Source organism: Acanthochromis polyacanthus, chromosome 10, assembly GCF_021347895.1.
Source record: "Acanthochromis polyacanthus isolate Apoly-LR-REF ecotype Palm Island chromosome 10, KAUST_Apoly_ChrSc, whole genome shotgun sequence".
NCBI classification, from domain to species: domain Eukaryota; kingdom Metazoa; phylum Chordata; class Actinopteri; family Pomacentridae; genus Acanthochromis; species Acanthochromis polyacanthus.
Window position 1 is genome coordinate 9,358,345 of NC_067122.1, and position 20,888 is coordinate 9,379,232.

At 39.7% G+C, this 20,888-nt stretch overlaps 1 protein-coding gene across 1 annotated transcript in view; it reads left to right on the forward strand.

Moving 5' to 3' along the window:
* The window catches only part of pdgfc (platelet derived growth factor c), a 49,930-nt gene extending 35,647 nt beyond the window's left edge, over positions 1-14,283 (forward strand). The window contains exons 3-6 of the mRNA XM_022210874.2: positions 2,506-2,686; positions 11,726-11,933; positions 12,065-12,285; positions 13,124-14,283. Of these exons, the coding sequence (XP_022066566.1) occupies positions 2,506-2,686; positions 11,726-11,933; positions 12,065-12,285; positions 13,124-13,237 (724 nt within the window). The 3' untranslated portion in view covers positions 13,238-14,283. The remainder of the gene's footprint in view (positions 1-2,505; positions 2,687-11,725; positions 11,934-12,064; positions 12,286-13,123) is intronic.
* The last annotated feature ends 6,605 nt before the right edge of the window (positions 14,284-20,888 follow it).

Consider the following 20,888-nt stretch of genomic DNA (forward strand, 5'->3'; position numbering starts at 1 on the left):
CTGGGGAATACAACAACAATGGAGAGACGTGTTCGGCTCTGGTAGTAAGCCCGGAGCGAGAAGTCTTTGCTGAGATGAGAAGGAGGCTGTATAGTTGAGATGCTCATCTGCTATTCTGTTTGTCTGTGGCACGATGAAAAGCATTCTTACCAAATCCACTAGAGGAGAGGCATATTGGAGAGGGATTGGTCTTGCTGCTGGTTGGCATGGCAGCAGAGTCGTGCTTGACGGCTCCCAGACAGTACTGCTCTCAGAAAGGCATTTATGCTCCCCGTCTTCAGTCTGAAAGGAGAGGACTGGAAAAAAAACAAAAAAACAAACACTGTTTGTGTTGCTAATCTGCATCAGCTCCATGTCAGATACGGTATCTATTAATAATGTACAAGGAAAAAACTATATAGGAGAAAGTTTTGTGAATATTAAACACAATTTCCTTGCAATGTGCAGAAAGGTATTCCTTCCTAGTGGTGCTGTAACATACGCAGGATTCCTTTGTTGTTGTCATCCTGTTCATGTTGACTGTTCATACAGTTCGGTATGTATGTCAGTGCATTTGTAAATCTGAGAAACCGCTGTTCGACATGGTGATTCTGAACACATGGTGATGTGTAATGATCAGGGCGTCCTGCATTATTGATGAGCCATCTGTCAAAGCTGTGGAACTGTCTGAAGGATGACTTTTAGAGAGTAAAGCTGCTCTTTTTCCACTGACCTCCATCGAGAACAGCAGCAAGAAGCCAAACTGATAATTTATCCTTTTCCAAAACCATTTCATGTCAGTACAGCCCCAATTTGAATAAATGCTTTCCAGTTTTTGTAGCTGTCAGACATTTGCATATTTAAGCTGTGAATACATGGTTTTGCAAAGGAACAGTTTTACCAATCCCAATAAGTTTATTTGTGCAGATAACAAGCTTCCTGTATATGTTTCCGAATCAAAAGTAGCAGAGTCAATACATTTATTGACACCCTCCCACCCCTGCAGTTTATTTAACATCACAGAAAATCCATTTTTAGCGTCGCTCATGTCCCTCCATGTTGTTTTATTGAAACCAGCTTGAACTGAATCTGTCAAGCCTGTGCAAAATGTAAACAATGTCCTTGAAAGCCAAATATCCGAATTGGCAGTGCTGAACGAGAGGTTAGCGTGCCTGTTGACGCAAATGGCAACGTGATTAATCCCAGACTGTGAAGAGTCGGTGGAACAAGGCTTTATTGAATGCAGTGCAGCCACTGGTTGCACACAGGTATAAATAATAAAGGGTGAACTCCTGAACTGCATGTCTTAAGTGCTGAGGTTGGTCAATGTTAGGATTGGCACACCAAAGGAGTCTGGAGCATAGCCATATGCTTCTGCACTTCATAATGTTTGCTGGTGTTTTGGATCGGCAGGAGAGAGAAAAAGTTTGACAAGACAACAGCAAAATGAGGCGTCTAGTCATATTATTTTTTTCTGAAACTCAAACTAAATTTTATATTATCATTTCTGTTATGTTTATTTCACGTAATATATTATATAGATGTTCTATTATTATTATTATTATTGTTTAGCATTTTTGAAACCATCAGTTTGAACCTACTGCTCCTGCAGTTTTTAGTATTTTTTTAATGTTTAGAGCCAAAATACAAAAACACTTTATGATGTAAACTGTTGAAATCCAGTCAAGTGGATAATTTATGTGCTTATCCAAGAGAAAAATCTAAATAGATTTCTCTATACACATAATAGAGGCTAACAAATAATAAAAGTGTCATGAACTGCATAACTGTTTTGCAAAATATTATTATAAGTACATTCACACTTTCTCTTCACATTGATGCCCACACATAAAACTCTTCATCGCATACAACAGGGATGGTGTAAATAAAATGATTTACAAGAAGAGTTTTTAACCTTACCTCTGCAAATATGTTCAGAAGTAAAAGTGAAGAGTCTTGGCTCTATTGCACAGTCAACATACAAGCTGATGCGCCCAAAGTTTAATTAAAAACTATATTTCATTGACACCACATAGCATCGGTGTAATAGGGTTGCCAAAAGGCTGCATCAGTGGCAATTAATTGCTAGACAGCAAGAACAGCTCCTTATGCTGTGCTGTCAACCACTGGCAATTTCCAGGGTTTTTTTTATTCATTTAATTCAGGCTGTAAATAACAGAGACACATCTCATCTCTCACAGCTGAGAAATGGAAACCTGCTGTTAAAGATATTTATTTATTATTTCTTTATTTAATGAGGTCAAAGCTTTATTGCACTGGGAGGCTTTATTGATATTAACAATCTCACCTTCAGAAGGACAATGAGCTAGCACCATTGCAAGCATTAATGGTGCTGACAGACTTCTATCAGGGAAAAATGCAGTTAAAATGAATGTTTTTCAGTTCAAACTTACCATATCAGAGCTCACATGTAGTCAGTCATAGCTGAACACTGTGGTTTTAAGGAGGGGCCTCCTTAAAATTCATGAATGACTAAATTAAGCTTTTTCTTTCTCTCTCTACCAGGTACGACTTTGTGGAAATAGAGGATCCGACTGAGAAGACTCTCCTGGGTCGCTGGTGCGGATCACAGTCAGTACCAGCTAGTCACATTTCCAAAGGCAGTCAGATCAGTATCCGCTTCATTTCGGATGAGTATTTCCCCTCTGAGCCAGGATTCTGCATCCGCTACTCCCTCCTGCCTGTGGTACGTACAGCATTAACCGTCAGGAGTTGGAAAAATGTGCATTGTGAGTAGCTCAACACTCGGCTCAAAGCACTTCTCTGCTTCTATCTCCAACCAGGGAATTCACAATAAGCAATGTCGCCCCATGTAAGCACAATTAAAATAATTTGCTTGTTGCATAACAGGGTGCCTTAATTTGCAATCATCCATTTCTGCTTATGTGTACCCAAGGTTTTAAGCATGGTTGGGGAGAAATTATGTTTAAGCACTTTGGAACATCTGGCACCTGTACTGTCATTTATTTCAGTTATGAATGTGCACATAAGCCGGAGCAGCGCATACACAGACAAAAACAAAAAGTTCACAATAGCTGCAATGACAGCAGAGTGCAATTAGGTTGCCAAACTAAGGTGGAGTTGCATGACCTGAGTTTCTCTGCAAGAAATAACACTTTCTGTAATGGATATAGTTCCAATATTTACAACAGCATACAACCAATTGTGTTGCTGCAATGCTTCAATTTTAAATAATCAAACTTAAATGTTCTATATTATTGTTCCATATAAAACTACATGGCCTCTGAACCTTCGCTGTATCTATAGATCCAAACAGATGAGGTGTTGCAATGTCACTGATGGTATTGCATGAGACTGAAATAGACAAAATAAGTGGCTTCACATTCACAAAGTGGTCCTCTGACCCTTGGGGAGGTTCACTCAAGCCCCTGAAATGAAAGTAGGGATGAAGTGCTTTCTGTGCTCCCTGTCTGCTTTTCTGTTCTCATTATTACAGCATACACACATCAAAAGTAGTATCTGTTTTATGTGTTTCTACAATATCCCATTGCACAAAAATACACATTATTTCACTCTGTACTTACTCTTGAATATATTTCTGGCAAAAACACACACAGCCAGTCTTTGTTTCTATTCTTCTTTGTTGTTTCTCTCTTTCACTTGTCTTTGTTTGCAACAGAGACTATAATCACTAGTTCCATCATTACCTAATCTTTGTTTCCATTCACATTTTAAACTTTTGGCAGACATTTGTCCGGTATAATTTAGGGTGGATGCATAAGCTGAAACTCAAGATCAAGGACTCAGTCAACAATTGTAGCCAGGTTTGTGTCTTGACTGATCATGTCTGGCAGCATGCTGTAGAAAAGGTATCAGTGGTTGGAGTTAAAGGTTTATTCCAGTTCATTTCGACCTGCTGTATTTCCCTTTAATGTGGCTATTTGCGACTCCGTGGGTGAGGCTAACATTGCACTCTCCAGCGTCGTGGTAGAGATCCAAGAAACGATGAGTCACAGAATGCAGAGTACAGGAAGGGCAGTAAATTCAGAGATACCAATGTTTACATATCAGGTTAAAAGAAGAACTGATAGAGAAGCACGGAAACCCAGGTTTGCACATGTGGGCAATAAAAACGTAGCAAGTTGAAAAACTCTTAATTAGTTTTCAGGCAGAAAAGGGGAAATTTAATGTCAAACTTACAATAACCTCTTGGTTTAGGTCAGTTTGAAATGGAGAACCAGTCCAGTGTTTTTCCAGCCCATCCATCCAGCCCGACTTCCTCTCTAGATGGACTTTGTCGTTCTGTAGTTTGACTTATTGGGTGTAAATATCAGGTACAAATGTGTCATTGCCTGCACATTTTACATGACTTTCTCCTTGATTTCCAATATTCACAACATTCACAAGTTTTTTTTAAGTTTTACATGAAGTTTTTATCCATCCTCTTTACTACTGGAAACAACAATAACCTCCAGATAGCACAAACGGTCACTATTTTTTTGTTGTTGGTTGTTGTTGGTGCAGGCAGACCATTCTACACGGCACTGTGTCAGCACAAGTCACTTGTCTGGCTATGCAACACCTCACTTCCTCCTATTATTATCGCTACATCCACTGGAGGCCGCTGTCACAATGATATGAAACCTTGGGCCATATTAACCTACTTCTGTCTAAAAGTTGTACGAGTAAAGTGTCTATAACTTTTATAGCCGTGTCAGTCCAATCAATGGCAGTCGCCATTTTTGTTTCCTGTCATTATTTTCAGTCGGTACCAGATCTGTAATGTGTAATGTGTACTGCAACCAGCTAGCTGGACATGAGCCTATCAGAAAAAAGTACAGATTTTCAAAGGATTTTTGGCAAAACCAGTGAAATTTCATTTTGCCTCTAGAGCAGCTCTGCTTCAAAAATATGCTTGCATACTGTAACGACTGTGAAATGCAAATATGAGGGGGAAAAAAAGCGTTTGAACAGACCTCTGTGCCTCTGTACATCTAAACATCTTTGTCTTATTCATCTGCCTCCCATTCCTCATTCTGTTTCACTTTCTTGGTATTTTTTTTTCCTCTGCTGATCTCTGGCCCACACACATGCACACAGAATCCCTTCGTCCTCGCTCCTTCCCTGACAAAAGCCCAGAGATAAACTAAAGAGAAGGCTGCCATGTTTTAACCTGTCGTGTTTCGGCTCTGTTCACTTGCTTTAAGTAAACAGCTCTCCTTCCCATTAATCCCTGATGGCCTGCAGCCCAAAAAGGAAACTGAGGTTACTGATGGAGCTTTGTATTCACTCTGTAACTTTATTTTGTGCTTCAAAAGCTTTCTTCGTTCTTTTATTCCTCGTCACATTGTTATTGCAATCTTTCATCACCCTTAAAACCCAAAACAACATTGCTGATAGGAGCACGAACTGACAAAGAATTCACTGAGATCATACCAAGTGTCGTGCTGGGTATCAAAGCTGTATTTCTTAAAATACAGATAAAGTCCTATGACGGTCAGTAAATGTTACATTTACTGAATTTTGCATCAATAGACCTCAGCAGGTTGTGATGTTAGGGCTTTTAAGGAGGTCATGCATAACCTAATAGACAAGAATTAATCCAGTAAGACACTATTGCAGGGAATTAATTGCAGGCGAGCTACAAGGGCTGGGTCTTATTTGGTTATTTTTATAGCCAGGTTTAGCCCATAATCACAAATGTTCCCAAAGGGCTTTTATAAGTTGTACAATATACAACACCCTCTATCCATAGGCAAAATGAACACAAAAAACATCTCTAACAGTGTCATTAACCTGAAAAATAAAGGGAGAAATTTCAGGAAAAGCAGCAGAGGAGGATTTTGTATTGATTTTGTTAGACTGTAAACAAAATGAAACATTTATGAAGAATATGTTTCAGCAAAAGAAATCCAAGTTAAGTTGACTTTATCTGAAATCTACATGTCTGTTTATCCAGTTCCTAAAACGTAAAGAAGCTCTAGCAACAGCTATGTGTAGGAATCAGTGTCAGCTTGTGGTATTTGACAGTTATCATTTCAGTTATCATGGAAAACGTACTGAGGTTTGACAGCCAGCCTGGTTGAGCATTTATCTATATCTGAACATTCATGAGGAGGGCTAAGATTAGAACTGACCAGAAGAAAAACACCACTGGGGATTTAGAAAAACTGAAGGATTAAGCGTTCTCTTTGTGGTTGAGAGAATGTTTCTTCATCTCAAATAAACCATTGAAAACCCAAGTTCACTGCTAAAATGCATTGTCACAAATCTCAGAACAAAGATGTCATTCTTACCTCGTGAAAAATTAAATCTCTGGAGGTACACAATCTTGACGGGGCTGCTGCTTTATATCGTTTTACACTGCATGTTCTAACATTATAAGATTTGACATTTCGTGAAATAGTTTAGCTTCAAGTACCGACACCACATGAAAACAGTGGATGTTTGGAAATTATCAGCTTAAATTTCATCCCTCAATAGCAGAATGAAAGTATTCTTCCGTGGTGTTGGAAGGCCTTGCCCACAAACCATTTGATGAAACAAGAGACCAAGTTTTTCTTTCATATTCCAACTCTAGAAGGTGCGGAAACCATGAAGGGGTGGAAGGAAGCTTTGGCCTCTGCACGTTCAGCCTGCCTTCCCTTTGAACCCTCCTCTGACAGAGGAGGAGCATGTTAGAACAGCGGCACTCTGTTTCCTCTGTGGTCAACCAGCAGCTACTGGAACCTCATGCCATGCAGGGGCCAGCACTTTAGTTTATATTTAAACAAGCAATAATTCCTCCCCACCACTTCCATGGAATGGAAGGGGGAAAAAATAAGACCCAGTCTGTAATTCACAGGAAGAGATTTTAGAAAAAAAAAAAGCAAAAGGGCTGTTTCAACCAGGCTGTTCAAACACAGAAGAGAAGGAGCCTGTTGAATGGAGCACGGGGGGTGTTGAGCGGTGGCCGCGGTGGGTTTAGGGAGCAAACAAAACATACATCATTGTCTCGGTGACGTCTCAATCCTGAATTAAACTGCAGTGCTACCTTGGCATGATAGATCAGTCCTTCATTTTAATAGATTGAAGAGAGTTTCACACACTCACTTTATGTTTGTCTGGATTGCACCACAAACTGCGCTGAACGCGTACAATCTACAATTGACTGAGAATAGAAAGACTTGAATAGAAGCTGATGTGACAGCTAAAGTAATGAAAATCCTAGTTAAGCTGATGGTAATGACTGGCAAAGTCGTGCAGGAGACTCACCGTTGGCATGATGAAAACTGGGGTCCGTTTTTACACCAACCTCAATTGCAGTGTGTGGTGCGTAGTGAAAGGAAAAAACACTTTTTTCACGCACAACAAACCTTGTTGCTTACTCAAAGTCCTCTTGTGCAAGGAAGTGGTTTTGCAGTTCTATGTGAAAGAGAATATATTGTTTTCCAGAGCTCCCAGAAGATGCTATTTCAGAATTGTCATCTCAACATAGTTAGCTGAACCTGTCATTTTAGTTACCAGAAATACGATCATGCGGTTGTGCTTTATAAGAACAAAGAGAGTTGGAAACGAGAAAATCGCAGCTTGAAAACAAGCTCTGGAGGGGCAGGGGTTCAGAGAGTTTGGTAGCGATAAGAGGCACGTTACAAGCTATTGCGTTTTAAATTCTGTCTGAATGAAAACACATTCTTTTAAAAAGCAAGCGCACTTTTCAAAAACATGCATTCATTTATCAGCAGCAAAGCACTGTTATTCTGTCGTTCCATAATGCCGTCTGTACAGCTATCAGCTTCTGTGGTAATTTTCAGAATTGCATATATTTCGGATGATTGGTTAGAGGACAGACGACTCTACAATGTCTGTACTTACTTTGGGCTGCAACTCAACTAATTTCTTTTCTTAAAATATTGATGTAAACAGCAAATGACAAAAGACTCTTTTTACCGAGGGCCAATCCCAGTCTGGGTTTGAGTTCACACAATGACTCCAGCCTGCCACCAGGTTCAAACTGTGTCTCAGGTCACTTTTTACTGCCCTGGCTGACATTACTGCCCCCACATACCCACTTAAGTCCACTAATTTTGCATGTTGCTCTTCTGGAGTGGAAATGAACTGCACACTCTGCAATTTTTTAACCTCTATCCATTCTGCCATCTAAGCTATGCTAACCCCATACAGGCATACATCAGAGTCTTGTATTATGTAAAAAAATAACTCCATAGAAGGAGATCATAGTCAGATGTAAAATACATTTTAAATTTCATGTGGTGCCGCTGCATACTTTAGGGACAAAAAGCCACATTCGGACCTGCACAAAGATACCCTACACTGTTTATGGCACTGCAATTCTGTTGGTGGTTTTTATTAGCGCAGGGGCAATTTGATCCAAGACTTATTTTAAAAATCATGTTGTCTTGTCAGGATCAGCATTTAGCACAAGCAAACAAGCAGTTTCACTCATGCTTGTTGCCTTTTTGTTTTTCTGTACTGTCTGACACAAAGAAAATCAAATGTTCCAGAACATGGACTGACCTGGTGGATCAGCGAGTTTACGTACATCTACCATCCAGCATGCTTAGTCACAGCAGCATCGTGATTTGAATCTGCTATAAGCCATTTTACTCACTCTGTTGACGTGCCTTTTAAATTCTTATTAACACAAAAATGGCGACTGTTAAAAACTCTGTAAGTTGTGGCTACTTTTGAATAGACACAGTTTGAACTCTTGTACCATCAATATATCACAATAAATCATACATAATTTACAGTTACAATCAATCATGTATGGTGATTTATTGAAGCGTATTTTGGATGTCTTGTGCATTCTTTCTATGGCTAATATTTTGGTAACCTTATTCCATTGTGTTAGTTCATACACCAAGTCTCTACGTGTCACACTTCACACTCAGACGCTTCTCTGAATTCTTGGCCCGGCGGTCCATTTAAGTACTTTGTTCCTGAATTCTTAAATGGGAGCTCTCATCTGCTACTTATAGCTTTATTCACACCATCTTGAATGTGTCTCTGAAGGATTGCTTGGCTCCCCTATCTGAAGCTGAGCTTGCAGAGCGCTGCTAATTGGGGGAGTGTTTGCACCATCGACATTCACAAGCTGTTAATGGCTTCCAGTCCACGCTGCTCGCCACTGCCAAGGCTCAGCTAATAAGAATCACAGCTTACCTCCGTTGTCCTGGAAGTACAGCTCTGTTCACTCTTACTTGTGTGGCGATATGTCCAGTCCTTCTCCCATAAATATTCCTTTCACATTAGTGTCTGTTTATCTCAGTCGGTGCCTGATAGACCAAAGATATGCTCAGTGGTTATAAATGCAGCCTCATTAGCATGAGTCAAATCTGTGGCATGAGCACAGCTGTGCATCAGCTGTATTTTTGCAGCCTGTGGTGAAGCCATGTCAAACCACTGGCATCTTATTTTAACAGTAGTATGAATGAATGAATGAATGATTTTTTTATTATTGTGTCTTACATACATTCAGTATACCCAGCCCTAACATGGGCTTATAAGACACCAAAATAAACACCAAGCCAGTTGCCAAACAGTAGGCACAATAAACACATTTAAATTTCATTATTTAAATAAAAATATACAGACATGCTGTCATTAAATCTTATTTGTGATTCTTGTGTCATACCTTTCATTCAGTGTGAAAATGACGAGGCACTCACTGATCGACTTTGCAGTTTTTTTTTTTGCCTTACCTTAGTAGATTTTGTCCAGCTGAAAGGACTTCATCCATCCTATTCTCTACTGCCTCTGCTGGTAGTCTGTTGAAATACACTCAACATAAAGTACATGGTGTATTTTCATAGCATCTCCAGGGCAATCCGCATTCTTGCGGAAAACAACTCAAACTAAAGGAGCCACTTCATGTGTGTGGTTTTATATCACCATGAATACATTTTGAGCATAAAAAAGTAGTTAATATGAAACTACCCACAAATCTTTGCAGTGTTGGAGCCGTGGTCTCTGACTAAAGGAAAATTTTTACTCCTCTAACCACCACTGAATTCCTGTCTAATTCTCTCCTATAAGTCATCAAAGGAAAGATACAGATTCCTGGAACGATTTTTTTTCTTCTTTTTAAACATTTCTGCCTCCCCAAAAGCTTAAAGACTCAGCCGCCAGCAGCCGATGTTTTCAATGCTTCGCGAGCTTTTTTTTTTTTCTTTGTAAGTGTCACAATGTTGCCTTCTACCTGTCAGTCACATGAGATTAGAGAGACCAGCGAGCTGACATGTCGGACAAACGCAGCGTCACAGGACTGAAAGGTTTAACAGATTAGCCTCTTCTCTCGTGGGAAGACCAACACCCCGGGTATCAATCTTCTCTGTGACTGCTCGCTGTATAGCCTGCAGAGTTGAGAGCTTAAAACAAATAATACTGTCGTCAGCCAGACCTACAGGGATGGATGTTGGTATACAAAGTGGGCAAAGGAGGTGACAGAGATATGATCACATTTGCTGTTAAGTCACATTTGCCTCTCAATTTCAAAGCGTAGAGTCATGTTGAATATATTTATTTCTTGATAGACCTTGCTGGAGTTATGATGACTGTTATTTTTTGTTCTCCACCAGAGCTTGAAAATGGAACCTCATCTAAGTTAAGAGGAATATGTAGATTTAAGCAACAAGGGTGAGGGCTTATGTAAAAAATAATCCATTTCTTTAAATCTATAGAATGTCGATAGGTTTTTCTATATACAATTTATTTACCAAACATAAAAATTAAAAGTCTGAAAGATGTAAAAGAATTTTCAGAATGTTATGCTGCCATTCTTATGGTAGGGATAATGTAAAATAAGCTATAACCTATAGTTTTTCAGCCACTAGCTTAGTTCTATGTTGTTGTTTTTTATTAGTTAGTGTTGTCTGTTTTTTTTTTGTTTGCATGATGTTGCCAAATCATTTTCAGAATTATCTATAGACAAAACAATTCTCATTATGAATTCTAATTCACCCACAGGGAAATTTATTGAGGAAGATCCAAAATGTTTTGTTGCCCACAGCAGACAATTTGGCTGCCCATTAGAATATTCAAATAAACTATTAATGCATCTCCCAGAGGAGTGTTTTTTTTTTCTAAATTCCTATCAGCTTTCAAATTTAAGCAAAGGGCTTTGACAGTAATAGGTTCACTGTGAGACTGCCTCCATGTGAAATGTGTGTCTGTGATCCTCAGGGATTCTAGTCACTGTTCAGCCACACATAAGCCTGGACACAGAGCTTAAATAGGCCCTAGCATGCCCTGGGCCGTCATGGTTTCTGTTTAACTCAAACCCAAACCACTGTAGCGTTTAATGAGCCTTAACCCAGTTTAAACCTAATATTTTACCATGACACAAAATGTACCACAGCAGAATAGCACCGCTCTTTTTATACCTGAACATTTTTTCTCGTTGTAGAAATGATCTCGTCACCGCTGACAGACTTGTTCCTCCTGTGTACTTCTCCTGTTTTAATATAATCTAGAATCGCCCTGCAAGTTCTTAAATGTCACAGAAAGTGACTCTGAGGTTTTGGAAACTCCACACATTATGATCTCCATGGCAACCTTAATACTGTAGAGAGATTTGTGTATCTAAAGGAGATTTACCTGGTGCGCAGACACATTAGAAAGACTTTTTTTTGTGAGAGCTGAGGTTTATGAAAGCAGGACTCCTCATGTAAATACATATTTTTTTTCTGCTGTAACTTATATTCGCTGTATAAATGACCCTCTGTTCCATCTCTCACCGTCTCATTTGTTGGTTTTCCTGCAGAGTGTGTCGGAGCCTGAAGTCCCTGCAGTCCTGCCTCAATCCCTGCAGGGTATTGAGGAGCTGTCAGAGGCTGTGGCAGGGCTGAGCACTGTGGAGGAGGTCATGAAGTACCTGGAGCCAGAGCGATGGCAGCTGGACATGGAGGAGTTGTACAAGCCCACATGGCACGTGTTGGGGAAATCCTTCATCCACAATAAGAAGGCCAAAGGTAGGACACTTTTAACATGTGTTTTACAGTGAACTTTAACTACTTATGAGCGACAATAATGCCGTGAAGTCGTGAGAAGTGCCAACATTGTGTCGTGAACTGACTCCAGTCACGTCTTCTGTGTCGTTAAGGAGGAGCTGATCTCAATCTGCTGAGGGAAGAGGTTCGACTGTACAGCTGCACTCCCCGCAACTTCTCTGTATCCTTGCGTGAGGAGCTGAAAAGGACAGATGCCATTTTCTGGCCCAGTTGCCTCCTGGTGAAGCGCTGTGGTGGAAACTGCGCCTGCTGCTCTCACCGCTGCTACGACTGCCAGTGCGTTCCTGCCCGTGTCACAAAGAAATACCATGAGGTAAATATCAGCGCGATCTTGACAAGATGTTGAAATTTACTTCCCGGAAACTTCGGTATGACATTGAAGACATTTAGTGGCATGCAATCTCTTCATTATTTTTAGAAATGTGAAAATTTTAGTTGACTTTATGGGGGAATCAAACATTTAAAGCTTAAATCGTCAAGTAATGCTGTAATTTTACATAGAAGTCTGAGACAAACTTGTGGATTCTGAAACTCTTTTGAAACTCCCAACCATAAAACCAACAGCAGAATATTAGGTGATATCACTAACTTTATTTCCAAGCTAATTGTTCTTGAAGAAAAGCACCACATTTGAACTACATACTCATTGATTCTGTTTCTACTCTTTCCTTTTAGCAACATTTTCAATTAGCATGATGTGATTGGTTGGATTGCCCTGACATTTCTTCATGCACTGTGCTTCAGTTCAGTGATGCATGAGTTGACCTGCAGTGCAACAATCAAGTCGTATTTGACATTGTACCCCCTCTCTACTGTATCAGGAAGTCTCTATTTCACAAAACACTGCAGTAATCTTTTTTTGTAGCCATGCTTAGTTCCAGATGTGATGTAATGCCAGTCATTTGGTTGGCTTACACACTCAGATGTGGGACCTAGAAACAAAAATGTCCAAGTAGATTAAGTTGGTGTTGTTATAAAAACTTGGCACATGAATAATTTTTTTTTTTTGTGAAAGCAATTTTAAAATGAGGTAAAAACCGGTTTGCACCTTTTTCCAACATTACTCTTCAAACCCACACATAGCCCGCTCACTAACCATGCTGTCACTGAAGTTTTCGAGCCGTCAACTACAGCATGCTCCTCTTCAACAGGTTCTCCTGCTGAAACATCGAAGTGGCGGAAGAGGCCTGCAGAAGTCCATGACTGACGTGGCCTTGGAGCACCACGAAGAGTGTGCCTGTGTGTGTAAAGATGACAGGGACTGAACTCAGACATGCGTAATAGCTGCCAATGGAAGCAAATAGGACACCAAAAATGAACCTCTGCCACCGCTCTGTGTCTCATCCACTTCCTCTGGGAGCTAACAAGATTCTCCCTTTATCCTGTTGTCCTTTCACTAATTGGATGAAGCACAACAGACTGGAATCTAATAAATCTTCTGAATGGATTTGACTGCTGTGGAATACCAATAGAGTGCTCTGCGTGCATTTTAGAGAGACAAAAATTCACTGGGGCAGATCTGGACTGTTACCTATGTGCTCTGAAGACTATTTTCTTCAGTTCCTCGAAGATAAGAACACTGAGGCATTTTTGTCTCCTTCCTGGGGTCTTTCTTAAAGTTCAGTCGGTGTGGGCTGATAGTGTCATGGAAAATGGGAGCTTCTTTGTTCAAGTACTTTTTTATGTCTAAAAGTGAGCTGGCTCCAGCTGCCTTACTCCCTCGGCTCCTCTATTATTACCATCAAGGCAAAGAAAGGTGCTTTTTAAGAGCAGCTTTTCCTTCGCTCCTCTCGTGTTTTACCACAGATTTAATCTGAGGCAAATTGTAGCCGCAGTATAGCTGAAATGCATCACTAATGAGACTGCATTATGTGTAAATATTTCATTTATCTTTCCTTTCTGTGCTATTGTGCCTTTTCTACCAAAGATTCTCAAGGAGAAGATAAAAGTTGCACATGTAGAATCAGCGTCGTTTGCTACAAGTTTTCATTTGTTCCATCTCGGCAATATCACATTTGCTTGCTTCAGGAACGCTTAGCTACAAGCAATTTTTGCGGCATTTGAGATTGTTCATATTAAGTATTTATTTGTTTAATGAAAGGGAATTTAGGTCCAAGATGCCTTGTTTGCTACATTTGTTGCTGTACAGTAGTATTAGCCTGCATTTTCATTGTTAGTCATTTTTACATTGCAGTTTTGTCATGGATGTTTATCATTTTCTGTATGCCAAAGTTATTTATCTCTACTTTTGCAACAATTGTTTGTGTATTTCATAGTACTGAACATCAAAAATAAATTTTTCCATTTCTAACTGATTGTGCGTTAGATTGAAGACAACAATAGTAAAATCATTTTAAAAGGGTTACAAAGCAGAATCCCAAATCGAAGTGATCCCGTTGTGTGAAATCTGAGAAATCCTGACCGTCGTTGAGGGAAGTCAGTTGAGAGTTCCTATGCAGGGTGAAGTATTGCAGCAATGATTTGACTCAAGAACCTAATCGCCCAATACACCATGTTCTTAATTAATAAGCAGTAATTGAGTAAATAATGAGGGAAAGTAATTTAATTGTGATATGATGCCTTTAATTATTACTAAGATTCAAGTTAAGTGTTAGTTCAACATTACTTTGCACTTCGTAGCATTTCTCTAAATACAATTTACAGGCAGTCGTCAGAGAATAAAGATAAACTGACACATGTAAAACGTGAAGCAGCAAAAGAAAATGGAAGAAAAAGAGAGATCTCCGATGTTTTAATAACCTTATCTAGGATTGAAAAGAATCAACATTTTCTTATGTTACGCTGCGCTGAAAAGCGATCCAGAAGGGGAAGGTAAAAGCATATTAGTTGTGTTCATTTATTTTCAAATTTCTTGCTTTCTCTGAGCATTCAGTACATCATTTATGTCAGTTATACCTATTTAGTATCTACCAAATCATTTTTTGGGTCATGTACAATTGTCATGGAGAGTATCATCTGCAAAGAAAATCACTTGTGTGAATACTAGTAATACTTCCAGTGGTAGAAATTCACCAAAAAAAAATTGTTAGAGCAAAAAAAATGTCCAGATGTTAACAATTATATGTAGTTTTCTGCTAACACCTGTTTTTGCCCAAGTGCACCTCTGGTGTAACAGCAGCTCTGTCTGAACCTCTATCCTAACACCTGTTATCTAACCACATCTCCCAGATTTTGCACATTGACATATAAACAAACCTATGTAAACCTAAAGTTCATTAATCAGTGACTAGAACCAACTTTAAGTCTTATTTACAGAAGCAGAAAACTTTTGTTTGCCGCAGGGGTTTTTCGTGTTCAATGTGGTGGTGAAGAAGTTGTAACTTGGCTTGTAGAAGTGTCTTTTGGCTTTGTGCACGAATGACTAAGCCAATGAGTTTAATTATGTGTGTGAGAGAGAAAGATAAAGAGTGAGAGCAAATGATTTAGAGAACATCACTTGCCGTGTTAACCACTGTGTAATTAGGGTTGTGTATGTGTGTGCTACTTTCCAACCTAAAATGACAAGCGCTACCTGAAAAAGCCACAGTTCTCCTTTAAACTTGAATTTCTTTTCTTTATTCCACAAGCTCCTTATCAGACACTGAGCAATGTTGTTCATTCTCTCCTCTTGGCCATCAGGTCACCCAGGAGGAGGTTCTCATTTGTCCATCTCACACTGCTGTCCTGGCCAATTATTCTGATCTAATGTGTGCCCTGGCAGGCATCTGTGGTGACGCCAGATGCTACTGCATAAACCCGCCGGCTCCCAGGGTGGTTTTTATAATATTAAACAGACAGCCTTCCTTGGTCAGTGCAGCGTTTCTTTGCAGAGGAAACCTCGCTGCACTGGCACAAGATGTGACACAGCATGGGCAGTCGGTCTGCCTCTTGATGTGTTTGTGTATGTGCAAGTGTGTGCGAACGTGTACAACTACAATCCAGCACTTGACGCTTCCACCCTTCACTCACATGCCCTTCTGCTCAGTGAAACCAAAACAGCCTGAGTCAGACTAGACCACAGCATCATGGTGCAATTTAGGTGCCGGTACTTAAGACAATTAACAAAATTTTTGTTCAGTCTCTTAACCTGCATCCAATTTAGATGTTTTGAAAGTGATAAACTGTTAGAGCTTGTGTAAAAAATAACAGCATTGCTAAGTGTTGCACTGCCACTATGCACACATGGCAGTGCAGACATGACTTCAGTGGTTCAGAGCACCAAATCAAATTCATTTATCCAGCATATTCAAAACAACTTGAGTTGAGCAAAGTGGCTGTACATATTGTCAGATAGGCAGCAACAAATGGATAAAACTAATACTAAAACAGAAAAAGCAGGATAGCAACTGGTAGGATCAATTTGTAAAATATACATATGAACCATTTTCACCTACATCTTGAGACTTGTCTTGAGGAGGAACATTTTATTGAAAGAGGAAATCCATTCCAGAGCTGTAGAGCTGCTGCTGCTGCTGCAAAGGCTCAATCCCTCATTTTCCTCCCAGCCTCCATTGTGGTTAACAGTAAACAGCAGTTGCTCTAGAAGCCCTCGAGGTAGAAAAGGGGGCAGAAAAGTTCAGAAATGTACCCATGAGCCAACCCATGTCACAGATACCAAATAACAAAGAACTGCACAGAGGCTTTTTTTTGGACTTTCTCTGACCAAAGGCCGAAGCACAATGACGCTCTCTTTCTGCCTCCTCCACTAATGAATCACCTTTGAAACACAGCGACTCCAGCATCATTGCCAACAAGCATCTCAAATGAAATCATAGAGCTAACCTTTGTTGAATTGCAGGTTTGAACTCTTCTTCATGAATAGGTGAAAATATTAAGCCGCCTACATCTCCTTACAAATAATTGTAAGGCTATGACGAATCCATTCATCTGCATCGTGCTCGACAGACGTAAGACTGATCCTTGAGATTCTTCTGTCAATGGAAAGTGCAGCAGACTCAAGGTCCAGATAAGAAAAGACATTACACAGACACAAGATTTAGAAAAATGTATATAAGTCAGTATCTCTGCAGCATTCTACTGGCATATGCTTTAGAACACATGGCAGCTTCAAAAACATAAATTTACACATCCATGGTTTTATAAATTACAATCCCAAAGAACCAGCCATGTCAGCTCAAAGGGCGTGATTTCCTGGTATTCTTTTTCATAATTAGTTCCTGATTCTGGCATGTTTGCCATGTTTGCCTTTTTTGTGTGTCTTCATAGAGTTACTTTCAAGCCATTTAATGCAAGAAGGGACGATTTTCATGGAGAAAGCTTTTACATAAGCAATTTTGATACACATTTTTTGAGGGGGATGGTCAATGAATGTATGGGGATTTAAAATGAACAGAACATTCCTGCACTTTATCATTATTTGCAGTGTATGCAGTGCTTTGAAAAAGTACTCCTCCTCTTTCTATGTCTTTTATTTTTGCATATTTATCACACGTAAATGTTCCAGAACATCAAACTAATATTTGTTTTTGTTGCATATTATCATATTATACAGAGTTAACCCACAAAATGCAGAATTCCTTTTTAAATTATGGTTTACTGAAGAATTCTTGAAGAGCTATATGACCCCTGTGAAAAAGTAATTGCCCCCTTGATCCTAATAACTGGGTTGGCCACCCTTGTCAGCAACAACTGCAGCTTGTGATGCCTTGTGATCAGTCTTTCACGTCGGCATGAAGGAATTTTGGCCCACTCTTCTCTGTAGAATAGTTTTTATTTGGCCATGTTAGATGGTTTTCGATCAAAAACTGCCCTTTTCAGGTCTTGCCACAGTCTTTCAATTGAATTCAGGTCTGGACTTTGACTTGGCCAATTGAAAACCTTAACTTGGGTTTTTGTACCATTTATGCCTTAGCACAAAAGCTGCAAATAAAAGAAACACACATAAGCCAAGCTTTCTTTTAGATCTCACAAATGGACATTTTGTATGCCAATCTTACAATAATGACTCGATTCAGGAGGCCACTGATGTGTCTTCAGTGATTTCTGGATATAAGCACTGCAGCCCTACGTTGGATTTAGTCTTTCACTCTTCTTTCTGGTTGTTGTACAAAAATTTGTGAATAAACTCCATCTGCCACTGCTGTCTCGCCCCAAGAGCGAAAAAAACCCCCATCTCAAATCTCGACCAGCAGCACTTTAGCCGATGGCAGCATCAACAGTGGTCTTGCAGATTCCACTTATCTCTGTCATTTCCCATCGCTGCAAACTATTCTAAATTACACTACTGTCACAAAGTTTGATTCCAACTTGCCAGACAATAAAGGGACTTTGTGACATTTTTATTTTTTTGTATCCATTCTTTGCGACTTCCCTGGAGTGGCTTGAAAGTGCTGTTTTCACGCCCCCGATAAAAGCACGGGTCACACCTTGCTGCAAGCAAAGTTAGCTGTGCCTGGATGCTAATGATGTCTGCAAGTTATTTTAGGAACTAAAAAAAAAAACTAGACACAAAAGCTTTTCTATTACCAAGCATGACAGATATCTCTTGAAAAGATCAACAATGACTATTTGAAAGGCGTATCACTACAAACAAAATCTTGTAACTTATTCAGTCTGCAACCTCATCAAAAATGCTGAAGAAAAAATTGAAACTTAAACCCCAGAAAGGAAGTGTTACAATCCAATACCATTTTCCTTCCAGCTATATTCTTGTATCTACAAGAAGGATTTACTACAGCACTTGCAAGCCCATCGCATTAGTAACCATCCATCTCCTTTAACTGGCAACTGCCTATAAATTTCAACATGCAGCCTGGGAATCGATCTCAGCTTGAGGCCGTTTTTAACTGCGCTGGATCTTTGAGCACTGCCTGATGGGGAAAATATGGCAGCCCCATCCAGATGACATCTCCAGCATCCCTAATTGGTTCACAGTATATGGATGGAAAGGCCAAATTGACGGGTGCTTGTTATGTTTTGATAATTATAGGGTGCTGCAGTAGCGGTTTCCAGCGAACTGGCTGTTGGTACTGGGAATGTTGTATTAATCATGGGTCAGGAAATCATTTACGAAGCAGCACAACACAGGAGAGCCCTATGTTAAATATACTGTAGGTTGAATCATTTGACAGATGTCTCCTATTTCAGCTTTCATCTCCTCATTACGTCCAACGTTTAACCACCCCACCTTACCACACCAAGATGAAAGGTTTTTACATTTACCCTGAACTCTATAACACACTATACATTAAACATCCTGCCATAAATCAAAAGCATACGCGTATAGTATATACAACAATTTTACCTGACTGAGAAACCACCAGCTAAGTGCGGTGCAGTACATGAATATACTACAACAAGGTTCCATGTTAAAATACTAAACCAGAGTCATCAGACGTAAATTGTATCTGAGTGAGCCAAGCTGTCACTTCGTCTTCCTCAATGGTATCATGTCCCTTTTAAATTGCTCATCAAATGCCTACTGACTGAGTGCCCCACTTTATCCCCAAGCACCTCTGGTCCAGCGATAGTCTGTAAGCTATATTCATGTCATTGCATATCTCCCACAATACACACACGCGATGTGGTGGAAGTGTTGTAGATACTCTGGCACTGATGTGCTCTGACAAGCCTCTCGCAGCTGACGCGATTATTCACAAACATGCCAGCACTGCTGACGGCCACAAGGGAGCCGCATCCTTAATAGAAAGCAAGGTCAAAAGTCACCGATTCCTGTGTCATCCAGTTAATTGGCAGTGTGTTTTGCTAACCCTGGAGGTACGCTTTGTGGGTCTCTAATGATGAATTCAAACTTATGGGAAGGCATGGCTTTTCTTTTTTTAGTCTGCGGTATGCTATTTTAGCATTCTGAGGGGCAAAAATAAAACTATTAAATAGATTTCCATGGAATGAAAGATTACAACAGAAGATGTTCGGGCCCAAAGCCAGAACAGTCAAACTGGATATACTAAGACGGAGAAAAATTATTCAATGCACACCGAAGGCCTGATCAGTGAAAGGGTCGTGCTCCTTCATCTAATAATTCATGTTGCAGGAACACAACAGGATATACAATTCATCACATGCTCATCTATCCATCTGTCATCTATAGACCGCTTAATCCTCATTAGGGCCGAGGTTGGGCTGGAGTCTATCCCAGCTGACTTAGGGTGAAGACAGGGGACACCCTGGACAGGTCACCAGTCTGTCACCAGGGATCTTCTTGCTGCAAGGCGACAGTGATAACCACCAACTCACTGTGCAGCCCTCCAATGTTCATAGCATTTCATAAAATGGTTATGCTGAAAGAAAGATAATATTTCAAGCTCATGGCAAAGGGTTCAGTGATGGTTACATGACAAAAAAAAACACTTACATTAAAATGGAAAGATGACATTGTCAGAACTAAATGTTTCTTCTTGTTTATGTTTCTTGTTTGCTTCTTCTTTGTCTCCTGGTGGTTTTCTTGGTCGGGACGTCGCAGTTCCACAGTTTGAGGAAGCTGTCCCAGGATCCCGTGCAGACGCCAATCCCATCAGCGGGGACACCAGTACAGCTCACTCTGTTGTCATGACCGGACAGCACACCGACTTTAAATTGTTTAAATTGACCCGTTTTAAAGTTTGAAAATGTGGAAAAAAATATATATTTTCATAGTGAAACTTCTAATGTCCACATTTTTGACATTTTTGGGAAATTTTTGAACGTTTTTTGGTGGGGGAAAAAAAGAAATGTAAACAAATAATGTTTCTTTCAGACCATTCAGAAAAAAATCAACTGAAATCCAGCAAAAAAAAATTCTGAATGTTATTGAACAAAATATTAGAAATTTTTACTAATATATGTGTAATCGCTTTAGATATATTTAGGATTTTTTTTGGAAGATTTTTAGTCATTTTTTTGAAAATATTTACAAGAATTTTCTTGCCAAATTTGGGGAATTTTTTTGTATATAAA